Genomic DNA, 21,045 nt, shown 5'->3' with positions numbered 1-21,045 from the left:
TGGATAGTGATCTCCAGATCCCACGTGGTGAACTGACTCCTGAGAGTTGTCCTCTCAACCCCAACACCCTGTCTACGGAATGAAGAAAAACAAACGGACAACTTTGAAGTCAGCAGAGAAAAAACGGAAAGCAGGAACACTGATCTATCCAACCAAAGCAGTTAACAGGAGAGGCAAACCTACAAAAATAGACACCCAAAAGAATAAGATATTTTATTCCAGAAACTAGAAAAAGAAATGCAAAGCAGGCTGAAGTAGAAAGGGCGAATACATTTAAAGCAGGAAGGGGTGAAAAGAAAAACGGTACAGTTTCTCAACCAAGCAAAACTTGGGTGATTAAAATGATCAATGAGACAGTTTAGCAAATACTAAGAAAAGGCTTGGGGCATGGGGCAAGAGGGCTGGAGGGATGGCTCAGTGGTTAAGAGCACTGGCTATTCTTCCATAGGACCTGCGTTCAGTCCCCAGCAACCACATGGTGGCTCACAACCATCTGTAATGGAATCCAATTCCCTCTTCACAGAGAACAGAACACTCACATACATTGCATAAATAAATCTTCTTGAAAGAAAAAAAAAGAAAGAAAAGGCTTGTACTGCTTAAATAGTATTACAAAGAAAAAGGAGATTGTATGTATTTTTAAAATTATAAACAAGTGTTACATTTACTTTTATGACAGTCTTTGAAATCAATTTTATTAGATCGTATTTTACACAGAATGAAATGCATGCATTTTGGGGGGCTGGAGAAATGATTTGGGGGTTAGCAATTCTAATTATTCTTCCCAAAGGTCCTAAGTTCAGTTCCCAGCACTTACATGGCAGTTTACAACCATTTCTTAACTCCAGTTCCAGGGGATCCAATGCCTTCTGAAGTCATACATGTAGTGCATACACATACATGCAGGAAATACACCAATACACATAAAATGATAACTTTTGAAAATGCATGTCTGAAAAACATAATTTGATAAACGACACACCCTGCCTGTAACCACTACAAACCACAAATAGTTTGCCATTTCCAAGGTTGTCCATTCCTTCCCTGCCTTCCGGCCTCGAGCTGCTACTGCTGATCTGCTGTCTCTAATTATGGTCTTACCTGACTCAAGAGTTGCATCCACTGTTTCACAGAGAATGCATATTTTATATATGCTTTCTTGCACATAGCCACATTTCAGAATTCATGTAGTGTCAAGATTAGCTCACTTCTTCGGACTCCCCAGTGGTCTGCCATATTCTATACCACAATTTACCAATTCAACTGTTGATGACTTTGGGTTGTTCCGCGTGGGTCATTTTATGAACGGAGCTGCTATAAATCCATCTAGAAACCTTCGTTTCGTGTAAGTCCATTCCTCCAGAAAGAGTGGAATTGCTGAGTCAAGCAGCAAAGTCTAAGAAGATCCTGTCAAGATGTTGTCTCATCCATATTTATACAAGTTTCAGTAGCCTTATCTCCTCACCAAATTTTATACAGTATACTTGCAGTCTCAAATGTAAGATGGGTTTCAAAAAGAAATGGCTGAAGAAAACTGCAAATAATACTTGCCAGATACTAACAGGGTACAGCTCCCCAACCCCTGCTGCCCTCCAACGGTTATCGGTGTCAGAGCTTAAACAAAAAAAAATCTAACAACCAATAACTCAGTAAATTATCATCTCTTATTCAATCCTAAGAGAAATGGGACATTCATTTATGAGGCAGTAACAACCCTGATAGCAATATTTAGTAAGGAATGCTGTCCAATCATATATGGCTTGGGTCTTGGAACCCTCCCTAACCAAGGTCAGAGACGGAATAAAGAGATAGTCATACACAGACACGCAGTGATGTTGGGATCAGGTGGGAGCTTTCTAAATTGCTGATGATACCTAGAATCTCAACAATCTGGAACCTCGGCAATCTGGAATCTCAATGTGTCTGTCAGGTACCGAAGTAGGGGAGTTAGGAAGTCTCCATTAGGAGGTCTGTGAAGGTGAGCAGTCTCAGACTGTAAACATCCACGCCAGAGCTACAGTAATTGCTCACACTGAGCGATCTAACATTCATAAACATTCATTCTCATTCGCTTCAGGAAAGCTTTATCATTTCTCTTGCCCCTGGCCCATCTAGGTAACAACGTTGCCAGTTTCTCCCCTGTAGATCTTGGGACATGGCTCTGCCCACGTCAACAAAGCACATTCTTGGGGATGCTACTCACTCAAAACTTCCTCTGATCCTAAAGAAAGCACCACAAAAATAATCTATTATCTACTAAGAAAGAATAACTTAAAAAAAAAGGGGGGGTCAGCAATGTTTGGTGATCAAGGAGAGTGTATACTATACATGTTAGACTGGTTCAATACCAGAAAAAAAATTAGCAACATTACTAGCAAACAACTAAAAATGAGGTTATTGTTGGGTTGGAACCCCTGCTCAGCCCCTTTGCAAGCTGGGAAACCCCATCTATCCTCCTTCCACCAACTCCACCTACAGAGAGAAAACACCTCACTCCTCTGTGTTCCAGCAACCTACCCATAAGTACCTGCCCAGGGGCTCAGTTTTTTTACCATGTAAGAGCACAGCACCAGCATCACCCTATGCCCAAGACCTATTTTAAAAAAACAAAAACAAACAAACAAACAAAAAAAAACTTGTTTTTGCCTGGATGTGTGACTTCACTGACCTTTACCTGTAAGATCTGATGAACCCACCGAGAGCTGCCTCCTAATAAACCTGCCATTATCTACCTTTAATCTGGCCTAATCTGGCCTATATCCGTGTCACTGAGGGAGAGAAAAACCTATCAGTTATCTGAAAAGATAGAAATTCTTAAATGAATTTTCAACTGCCTTAAAAAATATGTATACAAAAACTTATTAAGTTGAATACACAAAGGAATTTCATTGGGAAGTACAATGAGAAAACCCACGCGAGATCAAGAAGCACAATTTAAACAAGTATGAGAACTCAGTATTACTAAATCACGGGCTCAACCTCGAGTCAGCAATAACTAAGTAGATGAGAAAAACATTTTACAATAACTTCAAAAATGCCACCTACTAATCAAACTGACCCCTCCCCCAAATTACCCAGACCTTATGAGAAAGCCTATAAAACTTTATTCAAGGATGTTCTTAAAAATCTCGGCCTCTTGTGTTTTATGACTAACTGTAAATTACACTTGAAAAATTGGGGGAAGGAGCTGAGAACATAATTCTGTGGTAGAGGGTTTGCTCGCCTAGCGTGTTAGAGGCTCTGGGTCTATCCTCAGCTCCCCAAATGGTAATAACAGAAGTTTTCAAATATGTTGGTTTTGTTGTTGTCGTTGTTGTCTTGAAAACACCCAACTGTCCCCACCTTTTCCCTCTCAATGTTTTGCACAAGCTTGCTAGTTCTGGCTGTGAAACACCCAGGAACCGAAAGCACCCATGAGTCCTCTTCCTGCTAAGCAGGGACATCACGCAACAATATACAAAAGAAAAAAAAAGGTACCAGGCCTACCACGTGACAATCCCCGCCTACTGGGCAAATGAGCCAGCCAATCACAGTGCTCTCCCCACCTGCGCCTCGCTCCTCCTCCCTCCCCGCCCCCTCCACCCCCCCACGCACGAGGTGGATTCTTCCAGTTTCAGGCTGTTTTCCCCCCCAGCGGGGGCCAATGCGGCTGCGCGCTGCGCCCTGATTGGCCAAGCGCCTGGCTGAAGCGTGCGCAGGCTCCGAGCTCGGTTACTAAGGGCGGGAGCCCGGCGAGGGCGCCGGCTGCTTGCTGTGTCTCTGGAGGGCGTCGAGGCCCGACGACGCCATGCCCAACCGCAGGGCCAGCCGCAATGCCTACTATTTCTTCGTACAGGAGAAGATTCCCGAACTGCGCCGGCGAGGCCTGCCGGTGGCCCGCGTGGCAGACGCCATCCCCTACTGCTCGGCCGACTGGGCGGTGAGGCTGCGGGGCAGTTGGGCAGCGGGGAGGGTGTGGTGGGAACCTGGGCTGCGGGTGCCCGTGGAGGGGACGCGGCCCGAGGGCCGGACCAACCGACAGAACCTTCCAGAACCGGGGCGTGGAACGGACGCCTCACCGCTTGCCTCTCTTGTCTCCCTCTTCTCCCAAAGCTCCTGAGGGAGGATGAGAAGGAGAAATACTCAGAAATGGCTCGAGAGTGGAGAGCAGCCCAGGGAAAGGATTCTGGGCCTTCAGAGAAGCAGGTAAGGGCAGCCACCTCTCGCCTGCCCTCCTTGGACTCCAGCCGCGGTGGAGTCCGAGGAACCTTCGGGAAGCTTCCACACAGTACCGAAACCCGGGGGAAAGGCGGGTTTGGTGGTCAGGGCTTGCACTGAAGGCCTCCCAGAGCGCCTTGCAACTCTTCACAGTTAGATGGCTTTAAAAAGTCAGCGTACCTTTAAAGGGAGCTGGGTTTTATTTAAATGATTCCTAGAAGCAAGCTGTTAACAGTGCTTTAAATACTGAAATAACAAGACGTGAAGACCTGGGTTTTAACATGTGTAGATCCTCCAGACAAATAGAGAAAAACAACAACAACAACAACAACAACAAAAAGCAAATTCCGGAGTGGTGGGATAGTAAATTAAGTTGGTAACTACAAGGTCATTAATGAAGTCTTTTTCTTCTCCCTTATGTTGTTTTTCTCTATTTGTGCATACTGAAATTTCATTCTTAAATTGGTGACATTGGATTGAAATTCAAAATAGTGGCAAGTTATTTTTAAATATGGTAGATTTAGCGTTTTAAGTTGATGACTTAAGTCAGGTGGATTTTTGAGGTTTTGTGCTTCTGAACTTTGATTTTTCTTACCAGAATTTTCCATAAAACATATCTCCTTCCAAAAGACCCAATTTCAAGTCAGTGCACCTACATGGTGACTCACAACCATCTGTAACTCAGTTCCCGTGGATTCTAATGCCCTCCTCTGGCTTCCACTGGTGCTGCACACATGTGACACACATACATGCAGCCAAGCACCTGTTTGTACACAAAAAGAGAGAAAAAGAATAAAAATGTGAAGAAAAAATTCTCCACAAAACTTAAGTATATAGTGTGTGTTTTTTGTGATAGTTGGAGGCACACCCTTTTGTGGTTTTCACTTTTAAATGAAAACCACAAACAACATTATAGGCTTTAGAATTTGTTGTTTTCTTTAAATACTATTCTTTTGCACACCAGCCTGGTGTTTGGTAGTTAGAGACTCTGGGAAATGAGACAATGGAGAGTGAGCAAACGACTTTCTGCTGTAATTCGCCACACCGATCTTCTCTTAGATTGCTGTGGTCTGCTGGTATTTACTGATGATGTTTTCATTGCCCTTGAGGGAATGCTGATGTAGTCCACAGGCTACTTTGAGGTTCATTAAGTTTAGGGCTATTTTGAGGTTACCTTGTTAAATTTAAGTACAGAAAGTAAAGTATCTAGTAATGGCTGTGTTTAAAAGTGTTTGATTGGTGATTCTCTTACTTTCAGAAACTTGTATCTACACCACTGAGGAGGCCAGGCATGCTTGTACCAAAACCAAGTGTTTCTCCCCCTGATATGTCAAATTTATCTATAAAAAGTGATCAAGGTAGAGTATTCCTAAAATACTTCGCTCAAATTTGAATGGCATATTGGGCAATTTAAAAAAAAAAAAAGAAGAAGAAAGTTCTGTATGGTGTGGGAAGATGGAAATGGTGTTTGCCATGCAGTGGTAAGGACCAGCACCCATATAAAAAGTGGTGGTAGTGCTAGTTTATAGTCCCTGTGCTGGGAGGTGGACAGGGTAGCTCCCAGCCTGGCCTAATTAGTAAACCTCAAATCCCCATGAGAGATCCGTCCCAAAGAAACAAGGACAACTCCTAGAGAAAGACACTAGAGATGGGTGTCTGATAGCCTCACTCAGGGACACCCATGCAAGTGCATCCCACCCCCAAATGTGTTCTGTTCATTTGATCCTACACCTCAAAATCACAGGTTTAAATATTCTAGCACTAATGTAATGCCGGATGAACTAATTTGCATTTGTTGAAATAATACTGGAAAGTTTTTTGTAACAAAAATCTCTTGGTTTCTACCACTTCATGTATTATTAAACATTAGACTTCTTTGAGCTCCCACACTTTGATTATAGAGGAAGACAAGAAGGATAATAAGGCTTTTGACCTATTTCCCAGACTAGTAAGAGTAGATACTAAATGTTGGAATACAAAAATGCAAGGTTATGAATTGTTGGATATGTTAACTGGTTTGATTTTTAATCATTCCACAATTTAATAATTCATTGAAGCCCTATGGTAAGCCATAAGGATGTGCTATTATTGTCAATTAAGAATAAGGAATTTTAAAATATCCTGAGGTGGGCAGGCATGAAGCAAGGATAAATTATTGTACTACCTTAGAGGAGAATGTAGCTAAGGGCCTTTTCTGTGCCTTCTGACTGGTTTTCTTGTGTTCTGCCTTTGTTTAATGCAAAGTTTTAACATTGAGTTTAAGTGACCAGTGCCAGTCCCACATATTTCTCTTGTATTATAGGTGGTCTTCTGTATAGTGGCAGAAAGTACAAAGGCAGAGAACTAAATTTCCATAGCTACAGTTCTACTTCATTTGTTCTGTTGGACTTTATTTTCCAAACCTATTTGTTGCATATGTCACAGCTTATGTCCTTGCTGAAATTAATGCTAATCTATAGCTGAATCATGTAAAAGCTGTTGCAAGACTGAATAATTTTATTCTTTATATAAAGAATGGTTACTACTTAAAATCTTGATAAATGTGATTGCAATTTTTTTAACTTACCTGTTATAATTGAGTTTTCTGTTTTATAATTCACTAACACAGATCACATACCTGCACAAAAGCAGTTCTAAAAGTCTTGGGTTTCTGTTTGTTTTGTTTTTCAGCTCTCCTTGGAGGCATTTTTTATTTTCTGAACATTTTTAGCCATGGTGAGCTACCTCCTCATTGTGAACAGCGCTTCCTCCCTTGTGAAATTGGCTGTGTTAAGTACTCCCTCCAGGAAGGTATTATGGCAGATTTCCACAGCTTTATCCATCCAGGTAAGCAGCCAGCATTTGATAGATTTTAAAAGTATATGATTTTTAAAAAAACTGGCTTCATGGTAGTAGTTTTCTTAAGACCTGGTGAGTTCTTAAAGAGTGCATAGACATAATATTTAAGTTCCAACTATTTTGGTTATTGAAGCTTTTCCTCTTAAGTGGACATTAGAATTCAGACGATAAAATACCTTAAAAATGCACAATCTGTTGTTGGTTTACACATGGCCTTAACACCCTGGGATTTTTCTGTTTTGTCCCTCCTTTTTCTTTCCACTATCCCATCCTTCACCTCAGTAGTTTGTGTAGTCTGAAGTTGATACTACCTATCACCTTGAAAATACCTTTCCAAACCAGCTAGCTCATTTGTAAAATATTAGTAACTATTGAACAGGTATGGAGGTAGACCAGTACTCTAAACATCCTTAGTCATCTCCTTTCCACTATTCAGTTCTACTAAAAGCAAAACAGTGGCACAGGGGAGACTCAAACCTGTAACCTCAGCGCACTCTTTCAGAGGCTAACTAGCGCAAGAAGATTTAGCCTACACAGTGATACCCTGTCTCAAGAAACAACTGAAAAGCAAGATAGTTACAAAGAGTAGGATCTAGTCATTTCCCAAAGGACAGAGAGCAGGTAATACCTTTAAAGTCAAGAGGGGAAATGTATCAAGAGAGGAAAGAGCTTATTTTGGATTTGTTCATTCTCAGAGGACAGCAGAGTTAATCATCTTATGCTTGTGGACATTGCTGCTTAGGGCAAGCCATACAGTGTTTAGACTGTGTGTGTGTGGGGGGGGGGGTGTTGTGAAACACTGATAGGATAAAATTACAACAATCTGAAAATGTTATGTATGCTTGCAGTATCATCTCCCACCACCCTCAGCTGTCCATTGTATCCTAGCTATAGAAGTTCTTTGCCATGAATTTTCTTTCCCCAGTATAATTGTCCTGCAAGGAACAACTTGCTGTGAAAAGTAGCTTGAAATTACATAAAAATTATGTTAATTATCATATATGTTTGATTTAAACAACTACCACCAAGACAAAACAGAGCAAAAACAAGGAAAGGGCAATATGAGGGTTTTTTGTTTGTTTGTTTGTTGTTTTTTGCAAGGCAGGGTTTCTCTGTGTTGCCCTGGCTGTCCTGGAACTCATTATGTAGACCAGGCTGGCCTTGAACTCAGAAATCCGCCTGCCTCTGCCTCCCAAGTGCTGGGATTTCAGGCATGCGCCACCACTGCCCGGTGGTCAATATGAGTTTTAATTTTATGTTTTAAGGTAATAAAAATAACCCACACTGAAACTTGGTCATCATATGAAGCATTACTGCAGCACAAGAGAACTTTAGATTTCTGTTTCTCAACAAAGCACTTTGTGTTATAGGTGAAATTCCACGAGGATTTCGATTCCATTGCCAGGCTGCAAGTAAGTATAAAGGAATTCGGATAAGAGGGACTGAGAGTGTACAGCTCTGTTAAGACTTAGTCCTTTAACTTAGAAAATGTAAGCTGCAAGGAATGATAGGATGAATTATCTTTAAAACCTTTAACCCCCACATGCACACCCCTGGTATTGGGGACTGAACTGAGGCCTCACACATGCTGGGCAGTCACTGCCCCAGAGTTGGACTTCCATCCCAAAACTTTCAACGTTTTCCTGACTTGTATTTATGCGTGAGCTCTCTTCTTTCCAAGGTAATATGATTTTATTTTCCTAATGTTAATAAACACAGGTTTCCAAGGTCAGCTGTTGGTATAGGAGTCAGGCTCTTAGGAAAGTCATGAGAAGTTTCAGGTGATCCAGACTAAGACCTACTTAATGAGCAATGTCTATTTTAAAACATTTTTTTAGAATCTGTACTTTAAAAAGTTCAGAGTGGAACAGTTTTGAGTTTTGGGTGAAAAAAATCAAGTTTTTAAGTATTTTGTAACAAAAAAGTTTGACTGACTAAATTTATCTTAACATTGGAGCTCAGCTCTTACTAGAAACAAGATTTTAAGCAGTTTCCTATTTGACTAAAATGAAAATCATTAGTTTTACATTAAATTGAGAGAATCGGGCAATATATTGTTTAAGGAACCATTTAATTCCTGCTTGTACAGTTTAACTTTAAAATATGGTCAGCTAGCCTATAGTATTAGAAATAGATGTTTGTCAAGCCTACTGGCATATTGTAACTTTTCTAATGTGTGTACATACACATGAGCACACATGTGCTCCATGCACATGGGTAGGTCAGAGGACAGCTCTGGGGACTCAGTTTGTTGCCCCACCTTGTGAAGCAGGCTGGCTGGATCATAAGCTGCTCAGTTGCCTCTGTCTCCCATCATGAGATAGGTGTGGTAAGAGTACAGATGCCCACTGCCACATCCAGCGTTTTTTTTGTTTGGGTTTTTTTTTTTTTTTAATCTTTTTTTTTTTTTTGAAAAGGGAAGGAAAAACACTTTGTGATAAAATTAAAGATTTACATGGAAAATATTTCAGATAAACACATTAAAATTGACAATTTTTATGGAAAATTAAAGAGTAAAATGGTAGACATGTAAAACATTGCTAAATTAATTGAAATACGGAATAGGAACATTTTATGATAGAATTGAAGATTTACTTGGAAAATATTTCTGATAAAATTGTAGAAAAATGTAGAAAAGCATATTAGAATAAAAGATTATCATGGAATTTTTTATATAGATATAATAATGGTAGGCAAAAAAGTATTCCTAAGTTCATTAAAAGTGGAATTATAAGCATTTTCTGATAAACTTGAAGATTTACATGGAAAATATTTCTGATAAAATTGAAGAAATACATAGAAAAACATGTTAAAATTAAAGATTATCATGGAAATTATACAGAAAAATGATAGGCATAAAGATAATTCTAAGTTAATTGAAGGTGGAATTGTAAACATTTTCAGATAAAATTGAAGATTTACATGGAAAATATTTCTGGTAAAATTCAAGAAATATATAGACAAACATGTTAAAATTGACTATTTTGTGGAAATTTTTTACATATAAAATGATAGATATAAAAACTCTAAATTAATTGAAGGTGGAATTAGAAACATTTGTGATAAAATCAGATTTACATTGAAAACATTCCTGATAAAATAGAAGAAATATATAGAAAGACATAGTAAAATTGAAGATTATCATGAAAAATAATGCAGATAAAATGGTAGACATAAAAAAGCATTACTAAATTAAAAGGGGAATTACATTTTCTGATCAAATTAAAGATTTACATGAGAAATATTTCACTAGTCTATGTCTTTTTATTGGGGAATTGAGTCCATTGTTAAGAGATATTAAGCAATAGTGATTCTTGCTTCCTGTTATTTTTTATGTTATTTTTATATTTGTGTGGGTATCTTCTTTTGGGTTTGTTGGAAGATTACTTTCTTGCTTTTTCTAGGGTGTAGTTTCCCTCCTTGTGTTGGCATTTTTCACCTATTATCTTTTGTAGGGCTGGATTTGTGGAGAGATGCTGTGTAAATTTGGTTTTATCATAGAATATCTTGGTTTCTCCATCTATGATGATTGAGAGTTTGCTGGGTATAGTAACCTGGGCTGGCATTTGTGTTCTCTTAGGGTCTGTATGAGATCTGCCCGGGATCTTCTAGCTTTCATCTTCTCTGGTGAGAAGTCTGGTGTAATTCTGATAGGTCTACCTTTATAAGTTACTTGCCCTTTTTCCCTTACTGTTTTAATATTCTTTCTTTGTTTAGTGAATTTGGTGTTTTGATTATTATGTGACAGGAGGACTTTCTGTTCTGGTCCAGTCTGTTTGGAGTTCTGAAGGCTGCTTGTATGTTCATGAACATTTCTTTCTCTAGGTTAGGGAAGTTTTCTTCTACAATTTTGTTGAAGATATTTCCTGGGCCTTTAAGATGTAAATCCTTGCTCTCTTCTATACCTAGGTTTGGTCTTCTCATTGTGTCCTGGAGTTCCTAGATGTTTTGGGTTACCAGCTTTATGCATTTTCATTTTCTTTGACTGTTGAGTCAATGTTTTCTATGGTATCTTCGGCACCGGAAATCCTTTCTTCTATCTCATCTATCTCTTGTATTCTGTTGTTAACTCCTGAATCCTTTCCAAGGTTTTCTATCTCCAGAGATGTCTCGCTTTATGATTTCTTTATTGTTTCTACTTCCACTTTTAGATACTGGATGGTTTTGTTCAGTTCCTTCACTTGATTGTGTTTTCCTGAAATTCTTTAAGGGATTTTTGTGTTTCTTCTTTAAGGGCTTCTGCCTTTCGATCCATGTTCTCCTGTCTTTCTTTAAGGGATTTTTGTGTTTCCTCTTTAAGGAATTTTACCTGTTGACCGATGTTCTCCTGTATTTCTTTGAGTTATCTAAGTCTTTCTTGAAGCCCTCTATCAGCATCATGAGATACAATTTTAAATCCAACTCTTGCTTTTCCAGTGTTTTGGTTTATCTGGGACTTGCTGTGGTGGGAGAACTGAGTTCTGATGTTTCTGTTGGTAGGGTTCTTGTGCTGGCCTTTCACCATCTGGTTATCTCTGGTGATAGTTGGTATTGTTGTCTCTGGCTGGAGTTTGTTCCTCCTGTGGGCCTATAAGCCTATGTCCTTACTCTTCTGAGCTCAGAAGTGAAAGCACTGTTGGGAGATCTCTCCCTCCAGTCGGGCTATGCACAGAAGGCTGCTGAGTCTTCTGACTCCCCGGTGCAAATGTTGGCAGGAAGACTTCTGTCCCAGCTGCTCCACTGATCTTGTGCCCTGTGTGCTCCTAGCTGGTCCCCTCCAGAGAGAAGGTGGAGATCTCACCTCTGTGCTCAGAAGTGAAAGCACTGCTGGGAGATCACTCTCTCCTAGCAGGCTATCACAGAAGGCTGTGGAGGCTCCCTGCTCCCTGATGCAAATGGCCCCAGGTTTTTTTTTTTTTTTTTTTTAATAATGTGGGTTTTAGGAACTGAACTCAAGTTGTCAGGATTATAAGGCTAATGCTTTTACCTACCTGTTGAGCTGTTTCTGACTCTATAATTCTGTTTTTAGTAAAAATATTTTGTATTATCCCATTATATTTTGCGTTTTCTGGTCATAATATTTAAAAAACAAACAAAAAAAGGTATAGATCTGCCCTAGAACCAAAGTTGAAAACTGGACTAAGGAGTTTGAGATTTTTTTGTTATGCCTCATATATTTTGAAATAGGAAAAGAAGCTTATCACTCAGAAACATTTTAAAATCTCCCTCACAAGTTACATTATTTGAGGTCATTGTGCTAGGATAAGTAGATGGTAGTTAAAAACAAATGGAGGAGCTAGAGAGAGGTGGCTCAGCAGTTAAGAGTACTTTCTAGAAGATGGGGTTCAGTTTCCAGTATCCACATCAAGATGCTCACAGCTGTCTAATTCAGGGGATCCAATGCCTCTTCAGGCCTCTATAGGTACCTGCACTCAGTGTTCATAGACACACACAAAGACTAAATGAAAATAAGTCTTTAAGACCCATGAATGAAGCCAGGTACAGTAGCTTATACTTGTAATTCCAGAACTTGAAAGACTTAAGGCAGGAGGACTTCTACAACTTGAGGCTAGCATAAGATATAGAGATTTCATTGCCAGCCTGTGCCACAGAGCAAGACTTAAAACTCAACAAAAATCACATTATTTTTTGTGAAATCTAGTTTCTGGTTTCATTTTCATATTTTAACTTGATAACATGATTTCAGTTGGTTCTTCATCTGAATGAATGCATTGCCTTCCTGCTGTGTGTCCACTCATTTATTGAGAGTCTCACTGTTAGCATTTCTTTGCTATTTTTATGATCAGACTTTTAAACATTTAATTTAATTGCATGTTTTGCCATATTTTCACATTAAGCAAATTAACAGACTCCTTCCTTTCTAAAAGCTGCCTCTCTTGTCTATATCACTAAAGGCCAGGAACATTTTCTTTTTTCCTCATGCTAAGGTTCAACCTCGGCAGGTCCTACTCTGAGCTGTATCCACAGCTGGGAATGACTTCTTAATTTATTATTCCAGATAATTGAAACAGCACAGTGTTCTCATTCAGACAAACTTAAAATGTTTGGAGCTTGCCAATTTAAGCCTGTCTTAAGTTGCCAATTAAATAACCCTGGGAAATGTGCCAATTAAATAAGATAAATGATGGTTAGAGTGACAGCTGTGTTGACATGGTACCTAAAAGTGCCTATGCTAATGTAGTGTGCTGATTCGGAGAAGACTGGACTTCACAGAATAATCTACCAAGCCATTTATATATTGATAGGTGCTCTGTTTAAATAGAGGCCAACAAACATGCACATAGATGTCGCATAGCTAATGAGATGACTCAGTGCGTAAAAGTGCTTGCCGCCAAAGCTGATGGCCTGAGCTTGATCCACAGGGACCACATGTACCTCCTTCCTAAACAAATAGTTCAGAGACATGGCTGCCTGGTCTTCAGGTAGTGTAAGTGAAATGAAGACTGCTTCATTGGCATTGTAGGTTACCATGTTGGAGTAGTAAAATATCTCAGAATTGAAAGGCGCTTTAGTATTCTTTCCAGTGACAGCTCCTTCCCACTTAGGTACCTCACAAAGAGGTGCTTCAGGTTCTCTATGAGCTGGGGACTACGGTCTTGACTCTCCTTCCTCACTTGAATGAGAAGAGCAACTTTTGTTCATTTCACTGTTAATGAACAGTTAATGAGTTTTCTTTAGAGAAGTTCTGCTTTAAAAGAAGCAAAGCTTTGAGTCCATATTGCAGCTTTCTATATGAAAGGTCCATCAGCTTTTCAAATGCATCTTCATTCAAAAAATACAACACTGGCTTATATTGTAGACTGTTAACTGCAATGTACCTCTCAGTCAGCTGAAAACAGTACAAGTTCCATTGGCAGTCTTCCCTCCCCCACAAAGGTCTTTATAAGAGAAGTGTTACAAATTTTGTGTTAATCATATTTTCTGAATAATTTTACTATGTATATGTACATTTTAGTTTATATTTAATTTTGTTTTTATAAATATGTATTAGCATTTTGTACTTATTTTTATGCACATTATCTTTTGCTCATTTACTTATTTTTCTTACATCGTATGTGTTTATTAGAGAACTTTTCTGTTTGTTAAATTGTGTGGAATGCCTTTTCTCAGCTTGAGCCTTGCATTTTCACTCTCTGTGAGGCTTCTCTTTAAGTTTCAGTACTAGTGCTGAGCCGTAGGTCTTGCACATGCTAATAAGCAAGTACTTTTAGCATGAACTACATCTCTATCCCTGTGTGCACCAGGGCACACAGTGTTAACTAGCACAAGTGTTGGGTTTTAGTTAGCAAGTCACTCAGTTTTTACCAACTATGAATCTAAATAGCTCTTTGCCACCTGAAGGTTAGTCATCTGCTCTAAACTTTGCAAATTTTATTTTTTGTATCTGATGCTTACTCCACCTAGAATTGAGAAATGGCAATTTAATTTCATTTCATTGTTTTCTCCTGTAGACAGCCAGTTGTTTGACATCATTTAGTGAACAACCTAATTTTCCCGACTATGTAGTGCTTGTTAGATTAGATCATACGTCTGCTTGTTTGTTTTTTCTTGGTCTGATTGGATTTGGTTTTTTGAGGTAGTTAGCTTGACTATTCTTAATTAAGTATATAGCTCCCCTGACCTTGTAAACTATCATAGCTATTTTTGGCCCATGTTTTTCACACACACACACACACCTACCTTGTTGATAGATTGGGATCATCTGTAAGTATTTAGGTCATTTTGGGGAAAATAGATGTATTCATAATACTGCCTTTCCATCAGTGAACATGGAATTACTTGTTTCTTCAAGTCTATAATTTCCTTAATAAGGTTATTGTTGACGATCTTTTTTTTTTTTTTTAAGATCTTGACTAGTCTAGAATTTCTTATTTAGAACAGGTTATCTAGGACCATCCCCTTGTCTCCCAAGTGCCTGCATCACTATTTCACTTTTTGTTGTCTTGTGTTTTGAATTGTCTTCTGATTTTTTACTTTGTTTTGCCTTAGTATGAAGTCTGTGATCTCTAGTTTGTAGTGCTTTCACCAACAAGTAATTCCTTGTAGTTTCTTCTTCCCTGACTTCCCTTATTTTTTCTGTGTCACATTATCAGAGTGAAGAATTCCTTCTGTTTTCAGTTTGATTACAGATGAATATTTTAATAAGGATGTTCTTTCGAAGGCTCCAGTGTATATTAACTACTTACCAACTTAGACTTACCAACTGTTAAACTGTTTTGTATTCTGGGCAGTGGTGGCTCACATCTTTAATCCCAATGCAGACACAGGCAGAAGCAGAAGGACCCCTGATTTCAAGACCAGCTTGGTCTACAGAGTGAGTTCCAGGATAACCAAAGCTACAACTGAGAACCAAGCGAAACAAAACAAAACAAACGAAAAAACTTGGTTTTTCACTCTAAAGCAAAGCCAACATGGTAACCATAGGTCTCTTAATTGTTGAGTTTGGTTTGCTCATGCTTTGTCTTAGGGTCTGTACATTTATGATGCTGTTGATGTCTTATTTGGTTGCCAAGGTGACTTTCTATAATGAAAGATGATGGAAATAGGTGGGGATATGTTTTCATTTTTTTTAATTTTGGTTTCTGATTCTGCCCAAGGTATTTAATAGTTTTTTCTTTGAACAGAAGCAATCTAGTTGTTTTACAGTCTTGTGTTCAGTAATCATAAGTATGTTTATTGATATGTTTTCATAGTTTCTTGGTTATTATGTTAGACAGTCCCCCCACCTCATTCCCTGTGTATGTGTGTGTATTTGTGTGATCATACTACTATTATCCAATGAATGTTTATGGTTGTGTCTAGCAGAAAACTGGAGTCACTGGGCATCTAAGTTTACCTCAATGCATGGTCAGAGATTGAGATAATTTAAAATTATGCTTCAAAGTTTCCAAGTAATCCATCTCGGCTCTTTAATGAAAAGAGAGAAGGTAGACAGATTACCACCAAAGGATTATATATAAAATTTGTAGCATAAGCAGTGGAAGTCAGAAAACAATACATTTTACTAATATTTTTATATAGGATCTCTAAACCAGTCTGGCCTCAAAAGAGGAACTTTTTGAGTTTTGGCCTTGAACTTCTGATCTTCATGCCTCACCCTCCCAGTTCTGAGATTACAGATAAGTACCACTAAGCTTAACATTTTATTGACACAAGTAGACAAAAGCAACATAATTTTTTTACTGAGTCTGCTGAAAATTCACATGTTTTAAATATTTTCTTCTTCAGTTCTTTGTATTTCATCTTTCCAAAATTCCAGACTCCTAATTCCTCATCATTGCATTGTTCTCTATAGTATGTTGAAATAGAATTCCATTTGTTGAACCTAGTAACTTTCACACCAAAGAAACTTTTGTGTACCTTTCCATGAATTTTGGTTTTTATTCTCCTTTCTGTCTCTGTGTACCTGCTTTTTCACAAAGACAGTTTGAAAAGAAGGAATTTCAGAGTAACTTAGGCCTGCCTTCAGGGAGCTATGTTCACTTATTTAATTTTACTTTTGGATGCGCTTAGTGGACTTAGGAATTCCAATCATAAGTGCTAAGAATGTTGCTTGGCCATTTAGCTGCCTCTAGAATTAACAAGTGATCTAAAAGTAGCCTTTTAGGAACTTCTAACTTCTTAATCTTTTATCAGGTAAGTCCTAACTGCTGTACATGTTTATACTGCTAATATCTTTGGAGTCATAGTTTGTTTTTTTTTTTTGTTTTCTTTTTTTGTTCTTTGTTTTGTGGAAGGGTTCATCTGAATCACATCTATTTTTTTCTGAAGGCAGAGAGTTCATACTGTCTTTAAAAGATTTGCTATTTTTAATGTGGATGAGTGATTTCTTGATGTATGTTTGTGCATTATGTACATGCCATTGAGACCAGAAAGAGGAGGCTGGGTCCCCTGAACTGGTGTTAGAAATAGTCATTAGCCACTAATGATGGGATTAGAACCTGGGTCCTCTAGAAGAGCAGGCAGTGCTACTAACCACTTATCCTCTCCAAGCCCATACACCTTTTTTTAAAAAAGCAGTGATGGGCCAGTAATATAGTTCATGAGATACTGGCACTTGTTGCTAAGCCTGAACAATTGAGTTTAATCCTGGAATCCACATGGTAAGGAATCATCATCTGCCTTAAGTTGTTCTGTGAACTACAAATGTATGCTATGGCATGCGCATATGCTTATAACAAATTGTAAACAATTTCTTATAGGAAAAAAAGGAGTGTCTTAATCAGGGTTTCTATTGCTGCACAAACATCATGACCAAGAAGCTAGTTGGGGAGGAAAGGGTTTATTCACCTTACACTTTCCATACTGCTGTTCATCACCACAGGAAGTCAGGACTGGAACTCAAGCAGGTCAGGAAGCAGGAGCTAATGCAGAGGCCATGGAGGGATGTTTCTTACTGCCTTGCTTCCCCTGCCTTGCTTCCCCTGCCTTGCTCAACTTGCTGTCTTATAAAACCCAGGACCACCAGCCCAGGGATGGCATCACCCATAAGGGGCCCACCCCCCTTTGATCACCAACTGAGAAAATGCCCCACAGCTGGATCTCATGGAGGCACTTCCCCAATTGAAGCTCCTTTCTTTGTGATAACTCCAGCCTATGTCAAGTTCACACACAAAACCAGCCAGTACAAGAGGCTAGAGAAATTAATTGCTCACTGGTTAAAGTGCTTGTGGCACAAATAAATGTGAGGGGTGTAGTTTAGATCTACAGATCTTACCTAAATGTCTGGTACCTGTCATTCCCGCCTTAGACACAGTGAATCCCCAGAGACTAACCATACCAGCAAGTTCTGGGTTTGAGTGAAAGACCCTGCTTCAGTGAGAACAAGTATGATTCCTGATAGCAATCTCAGGTATCCACATGCATATGCATGTGTGTACTGTTGTACCCCCACCACATTTCTACAAACATCCATACACACAAATACACATATACATGTATACACAAATGAAAATGAAAAAGTTATACTATGAAGTTTTCCACCCTTATTTAACAAAACATTTTTGAAAGGCATCATGGGAACAATGCAAACATTGTAGACTTGGTCATCAGGAAAGTGGGTTTGATGACTCCATTGTTGATTATTTCTGAGAGTCTCCATGGTCTCTTCTTAATTTATGTATCCCCCCCCCCTTCTAGAGTAACCATGAGATTTTTTTGTTGAAAGTGTATAAAGTATTTAATGAGAATCAGGCATGAAGCTTACATTTGCATTACCCACTGCTCTCCACTGTAATCTATCCCCACACTTCCAGATCACTCTTGTCTTCCTCAGCTCTGTTGTTGACCTTCCTCCTCTTTATTTCCCTCAGGTGATTCTAGTCACAAGATTCCTATTTCAAACTTTGAATTCGGGCATGACCAAGCAACTGTGTTACAAAACCTCTATAAATTTATTCATCCAAACCCAGGGAACTGGCCACCTATTTACTGCAAGGTAATATTCAGTAAGAAGTTCAAGATTACTCTTTTAGACACCAGAAGATGTTAAAAGATACTAAAAGAATTTGATGTTGTATGTTTTACAATGTTCTGAATTAATTTCTGTGAAATTAATACAGCCTTTAAATTCCTAAATTTTGCAGGCTACAAAAGCTGAGTATAATATTTTTTTCAAATCCCTTTTGAAATACCTGCAATATCCTTTTTGTTCAATGAATGGGTACTCCATTCTGTATTCATAGAAGATTACATGCTACATAAGATTACTTTCTACTCAAAGCTGTCTCTGTCATATATGTTTACTCCTTTTGTGATATTTAGAAAGACTTTGCTTTATCTAAATTCTCTAGGACAGTGGTCACGAATTGGATTGGCCTACTCTTAAGTCTCATTTGACTTTTCATAAACTATATTAACATATGTTACTGTGTGTGTATAGTTAGTAAAAACAGTTTTTTAATGTATGCTATTTTTAGTAGCTTTCAGTTAGTGTCTATATACAGACACCTTAATTTGAAAGGACTGTTAATTAAAATAATCCAAAATAGGTGAAAAATAACAATTATTTTCCTTCTTCAGTCTGATGATAGAGCCAGAGTCAACTGGTGTTTGAAGCGTATGGAGCGGGCATCAGGTGAGTGGAACTGGGATCATTTTGGGAAGTGCAATACGTACTTTTGCTTTGATATATGTGTTCTGAATGCCCAAGTCACTAATTGTATTTTTCTATTCAATAATGGAAGAAATACGGCAAGATCTAGAACTTCTCACTGTAGAGGACCTTGTAGTGGGGATCTACCAGCAAAAATTCCTCAAGGAGCCCTCTAAGACCTGGGTTCGAAGCCTCCTAGATGTGGCCATGTGGGACTATTCTAGCAACACGAGGTATTGATAATGATTTTGTAATTTGCTAATGTTGATACCTTTTCTGAACTACATTCTGAGAAAATAGGCTTTGACTATGTTTTTGGTTTTGTAGTTTGGTTTGTTTTCCTTTTGTGAAGTACTTTTTAGTTAAGTCTAGTAAATGTCTAAAACTCTTTTTATGTGTATGAGCGTTTGCCTGTGCACACACCAAATGAGTTCCCGATAATCCAGGAGGCCAGACAAAGGTTAGATCCTCTGTTGCTGGAACCAAACCCAGAGCCTCTATAGGTGCTATTTACTGCTGTGCCAGCTCTGCAGCCTAGGAAAACGTATTTTTAGATGCTGTTTTTTTAATACATTGTTATTTTATACTAAAAACAAAAAATACTGCCAAATAACCTACTAGTTTTTGCCAGTTAGAATTTCTCTACTTATGAAAGAATGCTTTTAGATTTATTTTGGCTTTAGTTTTATTAAATTGTTTTCATCATATGTATAATTTATACAAAGATACATAAGTAAATTTGCAAAAAAAATGTTTATTTTTTATTTTGAAATAAGCCGAGATTTACTGAAAAGTTAAAAGACAAACTATCTCTTGGTTTCTATAACATATTAACACATTTTCATAATGATTTGTCTCTAAATATATACACACTTTTTCTAAGCTATTTGAGAGTGAATTAAAAAGCCCTCTGCTTCTTTGTACTAAGTATGCCAATATTCCCTAAGAATTAACATTTCTCTTATAGTAGTATATAACCAAAGACAATATTGCCATTGACACAGAGTACTATTATATCAAAGCTAAAGTTCATAGGTTGCCAGTCAAGTCCAGTTCTGGATCACGTCTTTATGTCTCTTACAAGTACTTTGATCTGGAACATTTTGGTCATGTGTGTGCCTGTGTGTTACTAGGGCTGACCTGGAATTCATGATCCTACTATTTAAGCCTCCCAAGTGCTGATATTACAGGCATATAGTACTACCACTCCTGGGGTCCTTAGTCTTTTATGATCTTGAAATTTCTTTGAAGTAAAATGAAGTCCAATTATCTTATAAAATGTTTCTCGGTTTGAGTTGGCTTATGTTTCCTTATTGACTAAGTTAAGGTTACACATCCACAAAAAAAAAAAATGCTACATCTTCTCCCCATGTCACACTTGTACATAACGTCAGTTTGTCCCATTCCTGATTGATGACTTAGTCAATTGCCTTAGAACTTTTGAAGTCCCCTTTGGTCAGCCACTTTCATGTACCTACCTCTTAATAGGTTGACATGAGCTCAGCAGTAGAGTGCTACCTAGATAATATAAGGCCCAAGGTTCAGTCTCTAAACCAAAGTAACTTAAAGTATTTTTTGCAGAGTAATGGAATTCCTTAAATTGTCAAATAGTAGTTCTGGCATCTAGTAGTGATTTAGTTGGAAGGGTCCCCCCCATACTTGTGAAGTAGTGATCTTTTATTGTCCCTTCATTATTTCTTAGTGAGAATTCTATAATAAAGGTTTTTCTTCAATTTTTACTTTCTTACGTTGAGTATAGACTTGTGATCTGGTTTTATTCAGTGAGTTACATACTCTGCATCAGGGCTTGTTTTTAAGCACTTAATACCATACATGGCCTGAAGATGTTCTTTCAGGCCATGGTCTCTGTCCTTTTTTATAGCATCTGGTCACTCGAATGCTTTTTGCTTTCTAGT

At 38.3% G+C, this 21,045-nt stretch overlaps 1 protein-coding gene across 2 annotated transcripts in view; it reads left to right on the top strand.

Annotated features, from left to right (window-relative positions):
- The first annotated feature begins 3,787 nt into the window (after positions 1–3,787).
- Positions 3,788–21,045, top strand: part of Mael (maelstrom spermatogenic transposon silencer) — a 31,020-nt gene continuing 13,762 nt past the window's right edge. The window contains exons 1-8 of one of the 2 annotated variants that reach the window (XM_052201157.1): positions 3,788–3,919; positions 4,093–4,185; positions 5,456–5,555; positions 6,868–7,023; positions 8,406–8,447; positions 18,348–18,472; positions 19,057–19,111; positions 19,221–19,362. In XM_052201157.1, coding sequence (XP_052057117.1) covers positions 3,788–3,919; positions 4,093–4,185; positions 5,456–5,555; positions 6,868–7,023; positions 8,406–8,447; positions 18,348–18,472; positions 19,057–19,111; positions 19,221–19,362 — 845 coding nt within the window. The remainder of the gene's footprint in view (positions 3,920–4,092; positions 4,186–5,455; positions 5,556–6,867; positions 7,024–8,405; positions 8,448–18,347; positions 18,473–19,056; positions 19,112–19,220; positions 19,363–21,045) is intronic. The other variant, XM_052201158.1, reaches the window with a different exon arrangement.

Source organism: Apodemus sylvaticus, chromosome 12 (genome assembly GCF_947179515.1).
Source record: "Apodemus sylvaticus chromosome 12, mApoSyl1.1, whole genome shotgun sequence".
NCBI lineage: Eukaryota > Metazoa > Chordata > Mammalia > Rodentia > Muridae > Apodemus > Apodemus sylvaticus.
This window is presented reverse-complemented; position numbering and strand designations above follow the sequence as displayed.